This window comes from Mus pahari, chromosome 3, assembly GCF_900095145.1.
Source record: "Mus pahari chromosome 3, PAHARI_EIJ_v1.1, whole genome shotgun sequence".
Classification (NCBI taxonomy): domain Eukaryota; kingdom Metazoa; phylum Chordata; class Mammalia; order Rodentia; family Muridae; genus Mus; species Mus pahari.
In genome coordinates this window covers 6259684-6281399 of record NC_034592.1, presented here as the reverse complement: position 1 = coordinate 6281399, position 21716 = coordinate 6259684, and the positions used below count along the sequence as shown (strand labels likewise).

General features: G+C 41.2%; 1 protein-coding gene across 1 annotated transcript in view; it reads right to left on the bottom strand.

Annotated features, from left to right (window-relative positions):
- Spag6 (sperm associated antigen 6) overlaps nt 1–21716 on the bottom strand; it is a 48078-nt gene that overhangs the window by 3053 nt on the left and 23309 nt on the right. The window contains exons 5-10 of the mRNA XM_021194582.1: nt 14844–15049; nt 13812–13985; nt 12742–12894; nt 9793–9984; nt 4492–4608; nt 1786–1931 (exon numbers count right to left, since the gene is read on the bottom strand). Coding sequence (XP_021050241.1) covers nt 1786–1931; nt 4492–4608; nt 9793–9984; nt 12742–12894; nt 13812–13985; nt 14844–15049 — 988 coding nt within the window. The remainder of the gene's footprint in view (nt 1–1785; nt 1932–4491; nt 4609–9792; nt 9985–12741; nt 12895–13811; nt 13986–14843; nt 15050–21716) is intronic.

Genomic DNA, 21716 nt, shown 5'->3' with positions numbered 1-21716 from the left:
AGAACAGAGAGACCCCAAAAGAGACAATAAGACATGCTGCCTGAATTGGACTCTTACTTATTTAAGCCCTTTCATTAGGATGTCATTTGATTCTAAATAGGTAATAACATTTACAAATACCGAAATCCAAGCTTAAAGAATGAAATAATTGTCTTCAAGGTCACTTAGGAAATAATAAGAACTGAGATAGGAACCTAGGTCTGTCTTGACACACCACAGGAGCTGAGTTTTCCTCAAAGAGTAACAACAGCAGCTAAGTGAGAAATCCCTTCCCTGTAACTGTTCTTCAGTGCTAAACTAAGCCATCTCAAATGGCCTTTAGTGTAAGCAAATGAACCTCCTCCTAGACTGGGAGGAGGCTGGGTTCTGAATGGATTGTTTCCTCTCTGGGGGCCTTTAGCTTGCCCTTTGTTTTCTCCATTCTTATTTTATTTTGTTTTTTAGAACAGTGAATTGAAAGTTATCTTAAGATTACACAAAATAGTATTCTTCCTGAATGCACATACATCCATGTACAAAAGCAAACTTTGATAAAATGTTTTGTTAGGACTAATATCCAATATATACAAAGAGCTCAAGAAGCTGGACTCCAGAAATTCAAACAACCCCATTAAAAATGGGGTACAGAACTAAACAAAGAATTCTCAACTGAGGAATACCGAATGGCTGAGAAACACCTGAAAAAATGTTCAACATCCTTAATCATCGGGGAAATGCAAATCAAAACAACCCTGAGATTCCATCTCACACCAGTCAGAATGGCTAAGATCAAAAATTCAGGTGACAGAAGATGCTGGCAAGGATGTGGAGAAAGAGGAAGCTTGTACAACCACTCTGGAAATCAGAAAATTGGACAAAGTACTACCAGAAGATTTGAAATGTAAATAAAGAAAATATCTAATAAAAAATGTTTTATTGTATAGCTTTTGTTATTCATGTGTCTTTATATATGCTATGGCATACTACTCCTTTGATATCATATACTAATGTACTAATAATTTTTAAACTAGCTTATTGGAATTGTTTCAAGTTCTCATAAGCCTCTCAAGAATGCATAACTTGGACTGGAGAGATGGCTCAGCAGTTAGAAGCACATACTGCTCTTTCAGAGGACCCACGTAGGAACCTGAGGACAGGGGACCTGTCTAGGGGCACCTGCACTCATGTGCACATACACAGACATGGAATTGTAAGATTCTAAAAGGAACTCAAACCAGGCTTAGTAGCACATGGCTCTAATCCCAGTACTTGAGAGGAGAGGCTAATAGGGAAGGGTTAGTGAATTCAGGGCAATGTTTTATCTATCTCAAACAACAAAATGAACAGCTGCCCCCCCTTTCTCCTTCTCTTCTTCCTCTTCCTCCTCTTCTTCCTCCTCCTCTTTCTTCTTTCTCCTCATCTTTTTATTCCTCTTACCCTCTTCTTTTTCTTCTTTTGTATGTATGTTATATGCAGTGTGTGTGTTCTATGCACATGTGATATATGTGGACATAAGCACATCACTCACCTCCTTGGTTTTTGAGACAGAATCTCAGCGAATCAGTCACACTGACATCAATTATCTGGCTGGCTTGTCAGCTCCATGTTCTACCTGTCTCTGCTTCTAATACCTAGGCTATGTGTAGCCCAGGTTCTACACAGATGTAGGGATTCAAACTCAAGCCCTCTTGCCTACATTTATCACTGAGCCATATCTCCAGCCTCCAAAGTCTACATTTTGACACAGATATGAAAACCAAAAAAGTGGTTTGTAATATGGAGCTGCTTAACATGAATCTTTCTCACCTTACTATTTCCTCTGGGTAGCAGCTGTTGATGTTGTTGATGTACTCTTGGAGGATGGAACCAGGTTCTGCTTTTATCTCTTGGATCTTTTTAAGTCCACCACTTGTTACAAAAAGTCTACGAGCTTTGCTATCATGTGGCAGCACCTTGAGAATAGAAACAGATACAAATGTAATCTTTACTTTTCCAAGTCAAGTTATTTCTCTTCAAAAGTTATACTGTATCAGAATTAATGTAGAAGAGAACTTTTCAGCACAGTACCTATGACTTAAAGAGGTGATGGTTTGAAGTAAAATACATTCTTTTTCAAAGTACATTAACCCTCGTGTAGTAGAGACAAAATAAAGGTATGTGATGAGTAACGCTGGTCGAGACCTACTCATACCTAAAGCTGCGTGGATCTGAGGTCTCCCTGCTCTCCACAGAAGTGAAAGCAAGCTCTGTAACAAGGAAAAGAAGGGCCTCTCCCATCATCTCCTAAATACATCTCCAAGTTCCAGACTCACGAGTCTTTACCCCAAGCTTTGTCTCTAGAACATCAGAACGTGAAAGCTGTGTGATTGTTTGCATTTCCCACTGAGGAAACGCCCCTTGCCTGGTTAACCCTTACCCACTGTTTAATACTCAGCTTGAATATTACCTCCTTTAAGAAAGTACAGACTGGGAATGGTGGCATACATCTGTATTTTAGCAGACAAAGGCCAGAGGATCATGAGCTAATTGGATTAAGAACTAAAGGTCAATATAGACCATATAATGGCACCCTATCTTTAAAAGACTAAGGCAGTTCAATGATAACATTTGACAAGCATGTACAAGTCCCTGAGTTTGATCCAAAGCGCTGGAGATAGAGGTAGGGGGATGAATGAGGAGAAATGAGAGATGGAGGGGAGAAGGAGGCAGAAAAAAAAAAATGACCTTGTTTATAATAAATAGCATTAAAACTGACTACTCGACTGAGCTTGTTTTCTCTCACTAACTAAAGAAACTTTAGTTGGCTTTAAGCACATGCAGTTTTGTTCGCTTGTTTTCTTATTATTGGGGGTGGGCACACATGCCACAATGTGCACATGGAATCAGACAACAACCCTGTAAAGTTAGTCCTCTCTCCATCTTCATATAGGCTCCAGGGACAACACTCGGGGGAAGCCTGGGTGGCAAGTGTCTGCGCTTACGGAGACAGCTCACCAGCCCCTTAACACTCCACCTGTACTAGAGGGTTGCACAAGCTATAACACATGGATGGAAGCCAAAAGACAACTTGCGGAGTTGGTTCTCTCCATTCACCAGGTAGGTTCCTGATCACGTGAGGGTTGGCAGGTGAGATAGGAGCGCCGTCACCTGCTCAATCATGTCACTAGGCCCAAATGTTGTGTCTTTTAAAAACAGTTTTTGCTTGTTTTTGCTTTCATTTTGGGTATTTTTATGTAACTTAGCTTGAGCTAAACTCTTACCACATGCTACTCATTTAATCTCTATAACCATTTATAGAGAAAGTTCCCTTAATCTGATCTTATGTGTAAACAAACAAAGGTTTAGAGGGTCAAAACTTTCCTTACAATTAGAGGTGTAACTTAGAATATAGTTATAGTTGTGTTCCAAGGTAGAGCAGCCGCCATGTGTGTGGCTTTAAGTGCCATCCTTCAAAAACAAAAAATGTAAAGCAGCAGAAAGGAGTCTAAGCACCGTAGCACAGGATTGTACGGGTCCCAACTCCCTTCATTTGTTTCTTGGGTTTGTTGTTTATTATTTTTATTTGCTTGCTTGCTTGCTTGCTTGCTTGCTTATTTTTGAGAGGGTCTCACTTTGCAGCCCTGTCTGGTCTCAAACTCTCTATGTAGATCAGGCTGGCTTCAAATATACAGAGAATCACCTGCCTCTGCCTCAGTCTACATGGAAATAATTTATTTTTCATAATGTGTGTAGTGTTTTGTATTTAATCCCGTGTGCCGTGTACATGCGACCATGAAGACCAGAAGAGGCCATGGATTCCCGGGAGTGGAGTTATAGGCAGTTGTGAGCTGCTGTGTGGGTGCTGGGAATTGAAGCCAGGTCGGAAGAACAGGCAGTGTTCCTAAGAGATGCGGCATATCCACAGCCCCGCTGACTCTGCTTTACTTCCGATATGCAGAGTATAGTTTGACCATCCCGACTGTTAGTACTGTAACACAGTCACTCTCGCCATTCTTTGCTGTCAGATCTGCCTTCTTGACTCTGCACTCTGGCAGCTCAACCTTCTGCACTACTGTCAATCTGCAATGATCTATAAAGCATGACAGTCACATTTGGGTAAATTGTTCATAAGAAGTCACTGTGTGCCAGGTGACTGGGAGCATCTCCAGTACAGAGTTTCTAAAATGTGTTTCACTGGCTCAAAGACCATTTTCCTTTTCTAAAGATGTCCCTAGGCTAAAAGTGAGACTAAAGGACACTGGAAACTACTAAAGAGGTAGGTTCTAGCATAAACCATCTAGGGAGCTTCTTACTGTCTTCTATACTATTTAAGGAGATAGTGCAGAACTTGAGAACTATATGACAAAGTATGAAGTGTTGTTTCATTTGTCTGTGACCTGTATCAACTGAGATTGGTGAGAACTGAACCTTAAACAGTAAAGCCCAGAGCCTACTTTACAGAAGGCTCAGACAAGCAAGCTCACAGGTACTGTTCGTGCTCTTCCCTTTCCAGGCTATGAGAGAGTTTCTCACCTTACTGAACTGTCCAGCCACATACTTCAGGATATTGGGAGGCGCATCATAGAGAAACGGCTCAAGCGCTGGAAGATAGGTGCATTTTTGAATGATATTCTTTATGGCCTTTTTACTCTGTTGAAATACAAAGCAAAATAAATAAAAATCTTGGCAACTCATGTCTCATATTTCTGGAATTTGAAAATGAAATCAGTTTCTAACGATTATTTCATTTTTAAACAATTTTCTGCACAACTTAACAGCTAAGCCATTGCCCCAGCCGTACATGCCTTTAATCTCAGCACTTGGGAGGCAGAGGCAGGAGGATTTCTGAGTTCGAGGCCAGCCTGGTCTACAGAGTGAGTTCCAGGACAGCCAGGGCTACGCAGAGAAACCCTGTCTCGAAAAAACCAAAACAAACCAAAACAAAACAAAACAAAACAAAACAAAACAAAAAAATCTACAAAGTTTAAAAACTATAAAATGTAGTTATTTACTGTAAACTAATATGTATTAGAATAAATAAATATATATCTATACATTTATAGCTATTAAACAGATAACTAAAGCATTGCATTTGTTTTGATCAACAATATAAGATTACAATTATTACAAAATATATACAATAATATATAATATATAATTATATAATTATTTCTCTATTTAAATCTATACACATTGTATAAACAGCTATATATAATATCTATTTGTATAGGTACTCTATACTATCTAAACAAGTTCATTTTACTTAGATGCATTGATAAGTGTCTAGTGTGTGAATTACTCAGTGTGTATTTGTAGACTCTGCTATAGCTCACAGATAGAAACTGATCCATTTTCAAGTAGAAACAAAACAGAATCTACTCAACTGTCCAATCAACTGTCAACTGAGAATCACTCCCCAAAACATAAGTACCACAAGTACTGTTCCTACCTCCACTCCCCACCGTGCTGTCCCCGCTTTCAAACTGATACGATATTGCTGTCCCTACTGTAACCAGGCTGAAGGGCCTCACTGTGACAGAGCACTGCCGCAGCATGGCCAGCTCTCATGCGGTTTCTTTGCATGACGTGTACTTGTTTGCCCATCGCTAGTTCTCTCTAGAGTCCCACATCTTGGGTGTGGTGAGCCTCCAGGCTACCTTAGGTCGCCTTTAGTCCTCTGAAGTCAGAGCACGCCTGCCCTTCTGCTTTTGTTACTGTGTGTCTGGCAATGCTCTTGAAATGAAGGACCATTTTGATTTTATACTGTGGACTTTATACATGACAACTGTAGTCAGCAAAACTTTTGTTCTATTTGTGCTATCATTAAGGATCTCTTGGATTTTAGGTTTTCTGTAGTGAAGCCAGAGTAAGGAGTCTTATACAGACTCCATTGCTGCATGGGCCAACTACAGAGTGGAGAAAGGCAGCCCACGAGCAGTGTGAAGTAAAGAAAACTCCAGTTTCCAACATAGCAGATTGTACTGCCCCTTTGTAAATCATCTACGGCCATGGTGACCTTAGCAGACCAAGGCATTTAACTTAACTGCTATTGCTAACAAGGCCAAATAGCTGTAATGGTGCAAATTATATCAATCGTAGCTCACAGACAGCCCTGCTCCTACTCAGACCATTCCAAGTGGATGGTGACTGATCAAGTCATTAGTCCGGGGCTCTAAAAAGAAATCTAATAACCTCAGAAGTTCATTGAGTTTCCTTCCCTTAGTCTGAAAGACATCATTACCATTCTCTTAGATAGGAATGGATGCTATGAAAATCAACTATATTGTCCTACATGGAAGAATTATTAGTTACTTAAGGTTTTGCTTACCTGCCTACCTCTGACCTGTGAAAATTAACACTCAAATGACCCTATTTAAAAATAGGCAGGACTGGAAATATAGCTCAGTGACAGGGGCTTGCCTAACATGTAGAAGGACTTGAGATCGAGGCCAATTTTCAATTTAAGTTTAAATTCAATATTTAAATTCATATTTAAATTCACAAACAGCCAGGAAGTATATTAAAATATTTTCAACACTGTTGGCCATTAAGCAAATGAAAATCAAAAGTATGCTTTGGGATAGCTATAAGTATAGCAAAAGAATAGAGTGAATAAATAAAATTTATTAGCAAGTATGTGCAAAAGTTGATTGTATAAGAAAACAGTTCAGTAGTTCCTTAAATCTTAAAGCATTAGCAGTGGCCCACCAATTGCACTTCTGGAAATATACCGAAAAGAAATGCAGGCATGCCTCCAGCTCAGAGACATGGTAAATGCAGGCATGGCTCCAGCTCAGAGACATGGTAAATGCAGGCTCCAGCTCAGAGACATGGTAAATGCAGGCTCCAGCTCAGAGACATGGTAAATGTGCCTGATGCCTAAGTCCAGCTAGCACCCTGAGTTTGATCTCCAGATGGGAGGAGAGAATAGATTCCGAAGAGTTGGCCTCCGATCTCCACACACAGCCATGGCTCACGTGTCCATGCACACACAGCATGTGCACATATGTACATGTGTACATACATACATGTGCACACACACTACTAGTAAGTTTTTAAAAATTAAAAGAAAATATGTCCACATGAAAACATGTGCAAATAGATAAAGAATTTAAGTACCGCAGTGTCTCATCAACTGGTTAATGATAAACAATGGAATATTATCCAGCAACAGAGAAGATCAAAAGGCTGATAAGCACTACGGAGGAGTCTTTTAAGTCAGGTTAGTGGCTGGAAAGACAGCTCAGTAGTTAATAGTGTCTGTTCTTCCAGAGGACCCAGGTTCGATTCCCACCACCCGCAAGGTGGCTCACAATGGTTACAACTCCAGATCTAGGGGATCTGATGCCCTCTTCTGGCCTCCAAGGGCACCAGGCACCCATGGTACACAGACCACATGCAGGCAAGACAGCCATACACATTAAACAACGAGCTAACAAAACTCCTTCAGATCAGACAGAAAAGGTCAGGGTATTATATCAGCCCATAGAAACAGGAAGAAAATTAACAGTTGCCTGGGGGGCAGAAGAGAATGTAGAGGACAATTGATGGAGGGAAAAACTTTTTAAATCAGCTTGTGGTGATGATTTAACAATCTGTAAGTAGACTAAAAACCATTGAATCTTATACTTTAAGTGGGTAAGATACCTAAGTTATATCTCAATAAAGCTGCTAAAACGCAATGGGAAGTATGACCATGAGAACAGGAGATCGATATGGTTAATGCCTTCGACAATTTCATAAGGATTCATATGTTAACATAAGCTAAAGCACGTCAGGATGATGCTCTAAAGAAAATATATCAGATGATGTAGTCAGATAACAGACTTTTCACTCTTCATTAGGGCATTAGAATAACATAGGGGCAGCAAACAAGTGACTACACAAGAGTCATTCCAAGAGGTTGCTCACTGACTCTCCCTCATTAGAACCAATGACATGCCTTTGAGACAAAATCAACCTTGAGCTAGCTTTATTCTTAGAAAGCTGCCACAGAGTAACAAATGGGAAATGCCACTAGACAGTTGCTAATGCTTTGGATACACATTTTCTCAGTGAGCTAGTGCTAAATCAAACAAGCTTGAGAGACTTCACTGGACACTCCAAGAGACCCTGGAGAAGAACAAGAGTGATGTCCCTACAGTACTGTTGATTACATTATTAATCAGCCAGACTTGGACAAATCAGACTTCAAATGGGTCTGGGATTTCTCAGCAGAGAGTCGAAGAACCAGACACCTGCTTAACTGGAGAAGACCGGGGAGGGTCCAATTGCAGATATCCTTCTGTCAGTCAGGTATTGATTATTCAGGTTACCTGACTGTGACAGTCATGTGAGGGAAGCCCTGAATCTATGTAAGCATTGCTTTGATCTGGAAAGTCTTACAACTTGAACAATCAATTTGCAGAAAACGAGCATGTAAATATAACCAAATAAAGAAAGTCACTTTGATAAAACTTACCAAAGGGAACTTTCTATCGTGTCATCCAAAGCTGCATGTCAGCACACGGAGTTCACTCTTCATTAATTCACTCATTTAATTAGATTTCAATGCACTCCACTATTAATTTTGTTTTGGGTTTTAATTACATTTATCATTTATTTTGTGTGTATGGGAGGATGCAAGCTTATGCCTGCAGTGAGTGTGTGGGACTCAGTGGACACTTGGCCTGAGCCAGATTCTCGCCTTCCTCCACATGAGTCCTGAGGATGAAACTCAAGTCTTCAGCTTGGACAGATCCCCTTCACCCTCCAAGCCACTGGACTGGCCGTGCTTATCTTATTTTGAATTACTGTCTTTGCTGTAATTCTCACAAATCCGTTAAAAGACCTCCATATTTTCCTAATATGTATTCTAGAAAATATTTTTCTTTCCTTGAAATTACAGAATTATTAAATAGTTCACCCTACTTAATATGCCAATTTCATGAACCACCTTCACAGTCAGTAGTGTTTTTTTATAATTTGCCTTTTATAAGATACATGACTCAAAAAAAATTTAATTTTGTGAATCTTAAACATTTTAAAAAGAAAAGACACAGAATTAAAAGATCAGATAAAGCTGGGCATGGTGGTGCACGTCTTTAATCCCAGCACTCGGGAGGCAGAGGCAGGTGGATTTCTGAGTTGGAGGCCAGCCTGGTCTACAAAGTGAGTTCCAGGATAGCCAGGGCTACACAGAGAAACTCTGTTTCAAAAAACAAAAAAAAATTTTTTTAAAAAAAAAAAAAAAAAAAAAAAAAAAAAATCAGACAATCTTGAAATTAGGAGAAGTAAATACAGTAATATTTTCTAACTAGTTGTATCTTTGAAAAACCATTTAAATTCTTTTTTTTTCACTGTAAAATGTACAGGATGCTCTCTAGCAAACCCAAATTCAAAAAATTCTGTTTTTCTTTCATTCCTATTTCCACAGCAATATAGAATGTAAAAACCAGACATTCACTTTACATCCAAGTATTTATCTGTACAAAATTTCCTGGAAAAGACATCCCTGACCCTGGAGACAAGGGTAAGCAGTTTTCAGAGATAAGATCCCCATTCTCCTGACGGATTTGTATGGCTTGACTGAGAAAAGCAACAGAGTCCATCAGGAAAACCACGATGTTAGAACCACGATGTTAGAACCACGATGTTAGAACCACGATGCTAGAACCACGATGCTAGAACCACGATGCTAGAACCACGATGCTAGAACCACGATGCTAGAACCACGATGTTAGAACCACGATGTTAGAACCACGATGTTAGAACCACGATGTTAGAACCACATATTTTAAAGAATGAGAACTTGTCTACCCCATCTTCCCAGCCCTGATCAAAGCAAGCACGTACTTTCACCTGCAGGTCCTCAGAGCTCTCTGGGGACATGTACAAAGCCAGCAGCACTGGCAGCGTGTTTGTGATGGCCACAGCCCGAGCATGTTCTGGAGTGTGCCTCCCAACCTGCCCTAGAGCCCAGGCAGTCGCAGCCTTAATATGATCTTCCGGTTCTTCTGACAGGCAATCTGACAACTGGGGTACACCCTGCAGTGGGGATCAAAAGAGCAAGCGTTATAAATCTAGAGCAGGATTAAAGTCCTCCCTGTCTCTCAGGCATTACAAGAAATCATTTCAGCCTTGATCTCTCTCTCTCTCTCTCTCTCTCTCTCTCTGGTTCAATAAATGCTCCCATCACAAGGGCAGCCATTTCTTAAGTCAATAGAATGGCAAGAGCTAAATTACCTTAATTACCTGTAACAATTCAACTTAAATAAGAATGTCTCTACTAGCTTCTACCCTCCCCAGGTAGAGAGCCATTTAAGCAAACAACAGAGATGCCTCAGACCAGGCAAAACCAGATTCCACTGGGACAAACTGAAAACTTTATTTTCCTTTAAAAAGTTAAGACTGAGGACAGCTCTCAGTTCAACCCTCAGTGACATACATACCCCGAGTACAGTGAATCTAAAAGTAAAATAACTACTACAAGCTGAGCCTCAGATGACTATGAACAAGAACCCTCTCTAAGAGCCTTTACACGAACCGTACTTCACTACTATCCCCTGAAGCACAACCCACGATTCTACTTTATAAGGACAGTTCTGCTCATTGTCACAGGCCAGATGTGACCTGAAGCACAACCCACGATTCTACTTTATAAGGACAGTTCTGCTCATTGTCACAGGCCAGATGTGACCAGGTCGCTTTTGTTACACTGGTGGCATGTGTGTGCATTTTGCATTTTAGACTCCAATTTTGTTTAAATAATAAAAACGTTATCAAAAGTCGTCAGAATAAGTTTGAAGATCTAGGGGGAAAAATGAAACCTATTAGGGGGCTAGAGAGATGGCTCCATGGTTAAGAGCACTGCCTGCTCTTCCAGAGGGTCTGGGTTCAATTCCCAGCACACACACACACACACACACACACACACACACACACACACGGTAGCTCACAGATGTCTGTAATTCCAATATATGACACCCTCACACAGACATACTTGTAGGCAAAACACCAATGCACATAAAAATAAGTTAACTTTAAAGATAAAATAAACATATCAATTTTTAATCCTAGATTCTGTATAAGGCATAATTTTATAATTAATTTGAGACAATAGTAATTATTTCAAATGTAATACTGTGAAAACTGGTATTACACGTTAATGCTGCATGGCAAAAGTCAAGACCATCACGCATGCCTTCCGCATAGCCTCTTAATCAGCCTTTTTCTTTTTCCTTTTCTTTTTCTTTCCTTTCCTTTCCCTTTTTCCCTTTCCCTTTCTCCCTTTCTCCCTTTCTCCCTTTCTCCCTTTCTCCCTTTTTCCATTTCCCTTTCCTTTCCTTTCCTTCCCTTCCCTACCCTTTCCTTTTCCTTTCCTGTCTGTCTGTCTGTCTGTCTGTCTGTCTGTCTGTCTGTCTTTTGGCTCAGTTTCCTAAAACTCACCATGTTTCTACATGCTGTGAGGATGGAGTGACTTGGTAAGGAGCCCACACGTTTAGGACAGATTGAGGAAGAGAGGATCAAGGGGAGGACCAACAGACAGTCCCTGCACTTCACCCCAAGCTATGTGAATGCACAGGTAAGGTCAGGAACATAAATGTGCTTCAGAGGCAACGAGAGCCAGAAATCGTAGCCATTATCAGCTGTCCCTGAAGCCCCTCCGAGGACAAGGAGGAAATGGCTCTCCTTGCTGTGTGATTTGCCTCAGACCTCGCCCCGACCTTAATGCTCAAGGAACTGAAAGCCAAGCCAGTGGGAGAGGCAGCACTCCTCACTGAAGGAGGGGAGCGTCCTTGGCCAGATTCAGTAGGATATGTAGGATGAACAGACAACTGCAGCCCATCCCTTCATTATGATGAGGCTTCTTCCTGACAAAGGAGCCAAGGATCAAAACCCCAGGCACATCCCTATTGAATCCTCCAAAAGCACCACTACTGCCCTGGTCGTTCTGCAGTAACAGAAGAACAAAAGAAACGCAGAGCAGAGAGAGAGGGCTCAGTACAGGGGGCATCAGTGTGGAGTAGGTAGAAAATCAAGATCTGGGGCTCCTTTGTGTGAGGATTAGCAAGGGGGGGAAAAAAATCCCCATTTCTGTTTAACCAACAGCAGCAGGTTTTCTATGCTGATAAGAGCCCTCCCCCCTAGAGGGCTGCCCCATGCACACACAGTGTGAGCTCAGTCTTTGAAGTGGTCTTCAGGAAATCCATATCTGTATTCCAATACATTTTGTGAGTACCTACTAAGGGCCATGGCTACACTATAGAGAGGGTTCATACAAAGCTGTAAAGTGAGAAAAGGCTAAATTTCTAGAACATAGCAAGAAAAGTGCTGCTGCCTGCTGTGCCCTCTGAGTGCCTGGCTGCATCTGAAAAGAGAGCCAGCCAGCCATCTTCTGACCCAGATGACAGCAGTGGAGGGATACACAGACCTCTGGGTGCATGGAAGTGACAAATGGACAAGTCATTTAAAGGAAGTTCTTAGCTAGAGTGTTTTTAAGTACGCACAATTAGTCCTTCAAGATATACATTTACATAATAATTAAAGACAGATTACAGTAATGTCAATAAAAAGTCGATATTAGATATAGAAAGCTTTACATGTTTTATAACTCACACCTTTCGTCAAAGATTCCCCCTCCCACCCGGAAAACATACTAATAAATGCTGACATACATAAGCAGTAAAACAACTGAACACATTTAGGCAATTCTCGTACTGCGTCCAGTTATGTCTGCTATCCTGTTGTCAGCCTACGGTTCTACCATGAAATGGAGGAGAAACGAAGCATGCACGAGCCAACCTTGGAGATGATCACCGCCATGGCCAGGTTCTCAGAGTGAGCAGCCAAGTAACCCAGCATCATGATGCCAGGCAGCCGGATGTTCCCTTTGCAGGACCCAATGCAGTCGATCACGGCAGCCACACCTCCGGCATTAACAATCAGCTGCGAGAGCTGGGAGAACAGAGCAAATCCCCAGACAGCACAAGATGGGTTTTAGACAAGACTCAACCCCACTCTGTTTAGTTCTTCACACTACCTGGTAAGGGCGCATACCACTCTAGGAGGGCACTGCATCTATTAAAGAAGCGTTCAAGTGTAATAAGTCTCCATTCACAATGTCTGAGTACAAGGATGAGTCAATGGCCAAACACATCAGACTTGGCATCTGACCTAATTACCCACACACCAACCGTGGTTACTAGCTGAGTGCACTTCAGTTCTGGAAAATCTCAACTACGTAGAGATGTTAGATGAAATTTACTTTAATATGTAATGAAATAAAAAATAGATTAGTCAAAATACACACAGGAAACGGAAACAACTTCAAAATCAACACAGGCTTGGTTTGTCTCTCTTTTGCACCTAAAAACTCAGAGTAGAAAATCACATTAGAACAGCTAGCTATTTAGTGCCACAGCAGGCCAGGGAGCCTCTGTGGTTGGTCCTAACCTACAGAGCCAATATCATTCCCATGCTCCCAGCTGACATAAAATAAGAATGATCGAGGCTCGGAGTCTTCCCACAATCTAGAAATGGAAAGCTAGCAATAATTAGAAACTGTATTTTAAACTCAAATGTCATTAATACAGGTCAGTGGATCTCTAGAGAACATCTGACCACATTTGGAGTCAGGTTTCATTGTCTCATGGGGGAGGGGCGCTGATGCCATCAAGTGGACAGAGCCCAGGAATGCTGGTGAGCATCCACTCTACCACGTACTGACAGTCACATCATCCAAAATGACTGCAGTGCCTAGGACGAGGAGCAACGGCCTCGTTAGACTTCCTAGCCAAACTGCTGTCTGATTTAGAACTGAGTTTAACTTCGGCTCGAGGCCTGCGTCTTGTTTGCGTCTGCTTTGCCTTTACCTCTGGCGTATGCTTTGCAATCTCTCTAATCAGAGTACAGGCATTCTTCTTCACGAAGTCGTCTTTGTCCTTCAGACAGGTGAGAACAACTGGGAAAATCTCTGCCTCTACGACCATCTCTGCCAGGTCCACAGAGTGCTTTGCGATGTGACTCAGAGCTGAGAGGACCTGTTGCTGATAAGCAAAAAATAAAAAATAAAGTGAAGCAAAATGTTACAAATCCACTAGTACACCTCAGAGCTCAGATGTACCTCAGCTGTCTAAGTTCTTTATCAGCAAACAAAGCAGTGCAGATATTTAACACAAGCCATGATTTTGGAGCTGTTGGGATTTCATATCTTAGTCACAAACTCCATTTTTGTTTTTTTTTTTAGTTTTTTTTTTTCATTAGGTCTCTGAGTACTTGAAAATCTTTTACATGTAATTAAAATGTAGGACCTTTAGGTTAAGTATCCCTTCTTAATTACACATACTTAGCTTGCTAATTTGATATGTGTAGTATGTAGTACAATAGCAAGCAGAATTAATGTCTTTATGGCATGCTGTTGGTACCAGCTGAAATAACTCCCCATCTGCTTAGCTGATGTTAATATTTTAAGAACTATGCATGTGTCGCTGTGTAACTGGTAAATTTAGAAAGCTATCAGAGGGCTGATAAGCATGGCTATCTCCATAAGAAATTTAAATATTCTAGTGATGGGCTAGACAACCTTTCGGCCCTGTTTTCAGTCCAAGACTATCCCAACTGAGTTATTTGGGGCAGGCCAATGCCTTATTTTAATTATTAATGTTAATACCAATGCAATCTGGAATCTTCAGCATTGCACACAGATTTCTAAGTAACATCTTAAATGTGTCACCCAAAGCATTATTTCTATGTTAAACAACCCAAAGCATGATATATTCATGTCTGCTTCCCATGGTATTTGCTAATTGTTTTTCCTTATCATACTAGACTGTTACACATCTTCATTGTCCTGGATTGTTAGAGCACTGGCTCGTCTGTTGTCTCTTGACCGAAGTTGTAAATACCTTCAGTTTCTCATCAGGGTTGAGGATCATCTGGGCTAAGTGAGCAATCGCTCCTACGTCCACCACCGTCTGTGCTAACTGTGGTGAATGCTTCGAGATATCACTGAGGGCCGAGGCAGCGATCCTTTTCAAAGCAATCTCTGGCTCCTGGATACAGAGTACTAAAAGAGGAACAGCTCCCGCATCCACCACAGCTTGTGACAGTTCTGTGGGTCCAAGAAAAGTAATTAAGTGAGTATGGGTGACTGACCCTTGTGCAAGCCATCCTTCACCCTGACAGATACAGCAAAGAAAAAAGGGGGGGGGTGTACTTCACTCTCTCGACATCTGCATTTCAAATCAGCCTTTCTGGCTTCATAAACCATGTGGACCAATCCTGGGCTGAAAAGAACACAGGTCAATAGATGGACCTCCATTTACATGAACACATTTGAGGTAGATTAGGCTGAAATAGCTTGTTATTCTTTTTTTTTTTTTTTTTTTTAAGAGAGTAAGCAGATGTCAGCTGTTTAAGCTCTGGCAATTCTGCACTTCTCAATAGGCAAGCATTTTATGCATGGTTTACAATAACAGAGAAAATTAAAGTACCAAAAATTTACCAACCACACTAATGAGGCAGTATTTTGTGCTATTTATGTGAGTATCCATTAGCATGACTCGTGGACCAATAATGTCTATTGTTAAATTCCTTTCATCTTCTAATACTTTGAAAATATTTTCAAAAATACTTTATACAAAATAAAAGGCTGCCATTTCATTGTATTCTAAAATACTTTCAAAAATGAAGTTTATAACTTATCAACATACTTTCATATTAATGGTACTATTAAGATAAAGGGACATATTTATATTAACCATGCTATACAGAGAATGAACAAATATAATGCTGATTTACTTATATGTACAAGAATAACAACAATAAAATAATAATGTTACACTTTAAAGAATGAAGGGATAGTAGGGCAGAACCTTAGAATGTCCCTGAAGTGAGTGCCATCTGAAAAGAGGAAAGCCCTGTCCCATAACACATTCTACTCCTGATGCATGTGAGCTCTCACTTAATCACATACATCATTTCTCTAGTCTCTTCCTTCCAAATTACATATTCATTTCTAGTGTATAAGCTAAAATAGCTATTTACCATATCACTTAAATATTTAATTTGGGAAAAGTTAATTTTTCAAAAGATTGGTAAAGCTATATTTTCTAAAAGAAACTAATGCTAGCAAATAGATTAGTGTTTATAATTTGTTTTCCTTAAATTATCATAATTGCCAGGCACATGCCTTTAATCCCAGCACTTGGAGGTAGAGGCACGTGGATTTCGGAGTTTGAAGCCAGCCTGGTCCACAGAGTGAGTTCCAGGACAGCCAGGGCTACACAGAGAAATCCTGTCTCAAAAAAAATTATCATAATTATCTTGGAAGATTCAATAATGTATAAACATTTTATTTATTCTTTCACTAAACAGGTATTAATGGGAGGTTACTATATGCTAGGCTCATTTAACTCTGGAACCTGTGACACACTTCTACAAATTAACAGTACATTCATTAGCAAATGTTTTCATTAAAAAAAAAACCTGGTGTTATATGATATAAATAGGAAGCTTATATACAATCTCAAAAAACCTGAAAAAATAAAAGGGTTTTTCTTTGCCAATATAATATCAGAAAGATTTGGATATCACATGGCAATGTGGTATGTTCCTCAGAAATATCTCTGGTCTGCTGTTGCATCTACCAGGAGATGGACAGGACAGCAGGCACACCAGGGGATGGACAGGACAGCAGGCACACCAGGAGATGGACAGGACAACAGGCACAGAAGCCAGTCCCTGCTTCTCTCCCTTATCCACCCACCCAAGGGAGATGAAGACAATGTAGAGTGCAGTGTGTGTCATTTCTAAACATAACACTTAAATTTCCTGTTAATTAACAGATTCCTGAGGGATTCAGCCTTACCCACATTATATGGGTGTTTATGGTAATATCAATTGGTATGTGTCTACCAGAATTTAGTGGGCATGAGGGTGAATCCTGTCAACTTGACACTCAGGAGGCAGAGCTCCAGGCGCACTGGTGAAGGTTTGTTTAGATTAAGGCTAGTCTCTGAGAATGTCTGAAAGGATTGTCTTGATTAAGTTACTTGGAATGGGAAGACCTGGTTTGATGGCGGACAGTCCCATTCCCTAAGCATGGGGATCCTGGGCCCTATGAGACTGAGTCTGCAAAGTGAGCACCACCCCAAATGACCTCATTCATTCCTCTCCGCTCCTGACTGAGGGTGTGATGTGGACAGTTCTCTCAAGTTCCTGCCACTGTGACAGCCCTGACAGGATGCTTGGAACCAGGAACTGGGAGCCTTGAATAAACCCTTTCTCCCTCACAACATTTTTCATAGCAACAGAACAGAAACTAAGGCAACAGGCCAGATGTTTATCTACAGAAGGTGGAAAAATTAATTCACTTCTGAGTTTTCACTCCCATGGTTATAGGAATGACGAGCATACAGTATATTCAACTCTTTAATAGAAATATTAAGCAATCCCCAGCTAAGTAAATAAGCCATTAACAACAAAAACTCAAGGTTCTTTCTTCAAAGCATGTGTGTTAGATTTATGCCTATTTTCTCATTGAAATGTTGGGGTGACAATTGATCCATCACCCAAATGGTAAACCGTTAATAATAAAGCAGATTGTCTTGAAGCTACCTAGTTGCTCCACAACCTCTGAAATCAGTGCTGTTAAATGTGGGGAGACTAGGAGGTCCCTGGAGACAGATTTGCAAGATGAGGAAGTTTCTAAGGGCCTGCACTAGGCCCGGCAGGCAACAAGTGTGCATGTCCCATGGGGCTGAGGTCTGGACTTGAATGCCACATGGTGTTCCTTAGAAGTACTATTGACCTATGGCCTTCACTCATACAACCTCTATTAGCTTCTCTTCCACAGGCAAGGACATATTAGCCTTGGGATTCCACTGTACCATGTTCATACATCCTGCCTTCAGCCTCTCTCTATTCAGTGATGTGTCTTTCTCCTTCTCTCCATCACCGCTTTCACTGGTGTATCAGACCAGTGACCAGCATATACCCGGTATACGCTGTATGCCCGGCAGTGCATATACCCAGTATATGCTGTATACCCGGCAGTAGTTGTCAGTGAGGGGGTCATATTGACCAAAGGACCTCAGTTGAAGTCTACTAGAAGCTTTGTCAAAGTTTTTCTGCAGAATGCTGGAATTCACAATAAAAAATAGCACCATTTCTTTGCTGGGTATGACCATGTCTGCAAATGATATCTGGAACACCAACCCCGTCTTGCGTATGACATCACCAATATTTTGATGGTTGAGAACAGAATTGAAAAACATCTGGGTCCTCCATGACACCGTCCAGCTTGGAATTGCCCTGACTCTGAACTTTATGTCTTCTAACATAAATTTCTTTTAAAAGATCTTATTTCTTAAGTTTCCTTGGTCAATGCTCACTAATCAGCAGCTAAAACATCCAGACCTACACTTCTCGCCTATGCTTGCCGCGTGTGCCGCGTGTGCCGCGTGTGCCGCGTGTGCCGCGTGTGCCAGGTGTTCAGAGAGCGCTCACTACCAGCCGGGACCCTGGCTGGACTTGGAGGGAGTAGAGCAGAATTCAGTCCTTGTTCTAGACTAGAACTCGTTCCAGGTGAATGCGGGAAGAGACCACTACAAGTTCAGAGGGGGCCGGGCCTTGGGTCTGTGGCACATCAAGGGACCCAGAAGCTTCATACCAGGAAGCTCTTCCCACCTACTCCCCCCTCCCGCCCCTCCTTTTCCTTTGCTTGTCTACTCTACAAAAAAAAAAAAAAAAAAAAAAAGCAGTGAGAACCAAACATTCAGAAACTATGTACATCTGAAACTTCTCCTATGAGAAATGTCAGGAAGCTCATTTTGTTTATTTTGTGTGTGTGGGTGTTTGGCTTGCATGTATGGCAGTGTACCGTATTCATACCTGGTGCCAAAGGAGACCAGGAAGGGATGTCACATCACTTGGAACTGGAGTTACTAGGACTCAAACCCGGGTCCTCTGAAAGAGCAGTCAGTAACTACTGACCCATCTTTCCTCAGGGAGCTCATTTTAAAACTATTTTAGAACCCAGCTTTTGGCTTAAATTAGCAAGCTTATGAAAGCCATGATCAGTACACAGACGCTCACTGAAGAGAGTTTCAAAAAATAAACAAGTAGTTTGAGCGTGCTAGGGAATGCCTTTAATGTCCTAGTACTCAACAGGCAAGAGGCAGGCAAAGCTCTGTGAACTCCAAACTAGCCTCATCTACATAGTGAGTTCTAGGTCAGTCAGGACTACATCGTAAAACCTTATCTCAAAAAAAAAAAAAAAAAATCAATTTTTATGAGTAGCCATGAAGTTTATCTTCAGTACTTGAAAATATCTTAGGTTCATCTTAAATGTTAAATTAATCTTTAAAAGTTAATTTATAAACATATATTCTATTGTATATTACTATATGATTATGATGTAACAATATATTATATAACAATTATATAATAATACATAACAGTATAACGACATCATTATATGTATATATCGTATTGGTACGGTGGTGCACTTCTGCGGTGCAGATTTGGGAAGGTAGGTAGAATGATTAGTCCAAGATCACCCTCAGCTCTGTAGCAAGTTTGAGGCTAGCCTAGGCTACATGAAATCCTGTGTTTATTGCCATTTTATTCATAATAGCTAGGAAATGGAACCAGCCTAGAAGTCCATCAACTGAATAGATAATGAAAATATAACACATATGCAAAATATAATTTTATTGGATTTGCAAGTTATTGTATGAAATTGGAAAAATATATTCAGTCGGGTAACCAGACAAATGAAAACAAACACCTCCTGCCAGGCCTAGCGGCACATACCTTTCTTTAATTCCAGCTCTTGGGAGGCAGAGGCAAATGGACCTCTGTGACTTTGAAACTAGCCTGTTCTACACAGTGAGTTCCAGGACAGCCAGGACTATATAGAAAGACCCTGTCTCAAAAAACAGAACAAAACAACAAACAAACAAATACTTTATGTTCCTGCTCATCTATGAACTGTCTTAGAGAGAAAAGGATTTATTTTTGCTAATGCTTCCATATCATTATTCATCATTAAAGGAAGTCAGGGCAGAACCCAGGACCACAAACCCAAAGATGGTACCACCCACAGTGGCCTGGACCCCCTTTAGTTAAGAAAGTGTCCTATATCTGGATCTTACAGAGGCCTTTTCTCAGCCGAGCTTCCCTCCTTTGAGATAACTCTAGCTTGTGTCGAGTTGACATAAAAGCAGCCAGCACAGGACCCTAGCTTCAAATCTCTAATTTTGTGTATTTAACTTAGAAACAATCTGTTCTTTTCCACCAGTTTTCATGAGCCAGAAGCTCTGAACACTGCTGGGGGAAAAGTGCATCCGAGGTCTTACTCATCTGTGAAACACTGCATACACACTCAGCCCTTACACACTCAGCCCTTAACCTCACTTCTTAACTATGCATTAAGAAGTGTGAAACACTGCAATACACACTCAGCCCTTAACCTCACTTCTTAACTATGCATTAAGAAGTTGTCTATTTGGACCAAAGGTGGTAAATGCAATGGCTACAGGGCCCAGGCAAAACAACTGAAAACATAAAGTCCGGAGAAGTATGGAAATCAGGGCACTTGGAAGCAATGGAGAAGGGGAAGCCACTATCTACGAGGGATGGCAGTTCCCAACCTTAGCCCTGTGTGACTGACTGTGTGAGAATATTGACATGCTGTTGTCAGACCATTCTAAACTGGAGTGCCTTGCCCTTAAAGTGTGAGCCACTTTATTTATTTATTTTTTTAAGGAACTCTGTATGGTACAACATAATGCTGCCAAATAAAACATATTGACCTGGAAGCAGGCTTCAAACTGAGCCAGCATTTTACAACCTCGGGCTTAAGTCTCTGCCTTCTTAGGTGACCTGGGCGGAGGCTTTCCAGATATGGAAATGTGCTGTTCTTTCTGCCTTTACTTCTTACGTTTATGTTCAGGGGTCTCATAAAGGAAGAATCACCACAGTGATGATGTAAGACAAAACTAAGGAAGAAATCAAGAAATGAGGGAATGTTAGCCAACCAAGGGGCGGGGCTAATCTAGAAATGAACACTCACTTGTGTGGTTGGGATTTCACTTAGCCTATAATGTTAAGAACAAAATCATTATGGAAAACGCCAATGTTTCTCATTCAGACTTAATTGGTATGCATTTTTGCTTCAGCCCAGTGTTAGGTAGAGTCCAGCCTTATAGAAACCCAGGGGAATGGAGAAGACTGTACACAGTTTACAAGGTGCTGACAGAACTCTCTATGGAACCAGGGCAAGGCGGAAGGCAGCTGGAAGACCAACAACAGTAAACACTAGAGATTAGAAAGGTCACACCAAATGCCAGGCATGGTAGTGCACACCTTTAATCCCAGCATGAAGAAGGCAGAAGTAGGTGGATCTTTGTGAGTATAAGATCTGCCTGGTCTACATAATGAGTTCCAGGACAGCCAGGGCTACATAAAAAGACCCTGTTTAAACAAAAGTCATACGGGCTCTTAGAAAAGAGGACTATTTCTGAGTTTCTGCTGAGCCTCCCTGAGTGGCTCCTCAAAGGGCCCTGCCCATCACCCAACCACACTCTGGCTTCTTCACACTCTGGCTTCTTCACACTCTGGCTGCTTCACACTCTGGCTTCTTCACACCCTGGCTGCTTCACACCCTGGCTGCTTCACACCCTGGCTGCTTCACACTCTGGCTGCTTCACACCCTGGCTGCTTCACACCCTGGCTGCTTCACACCCTGGCTGCTTCACACCCTGGCTGCTTCA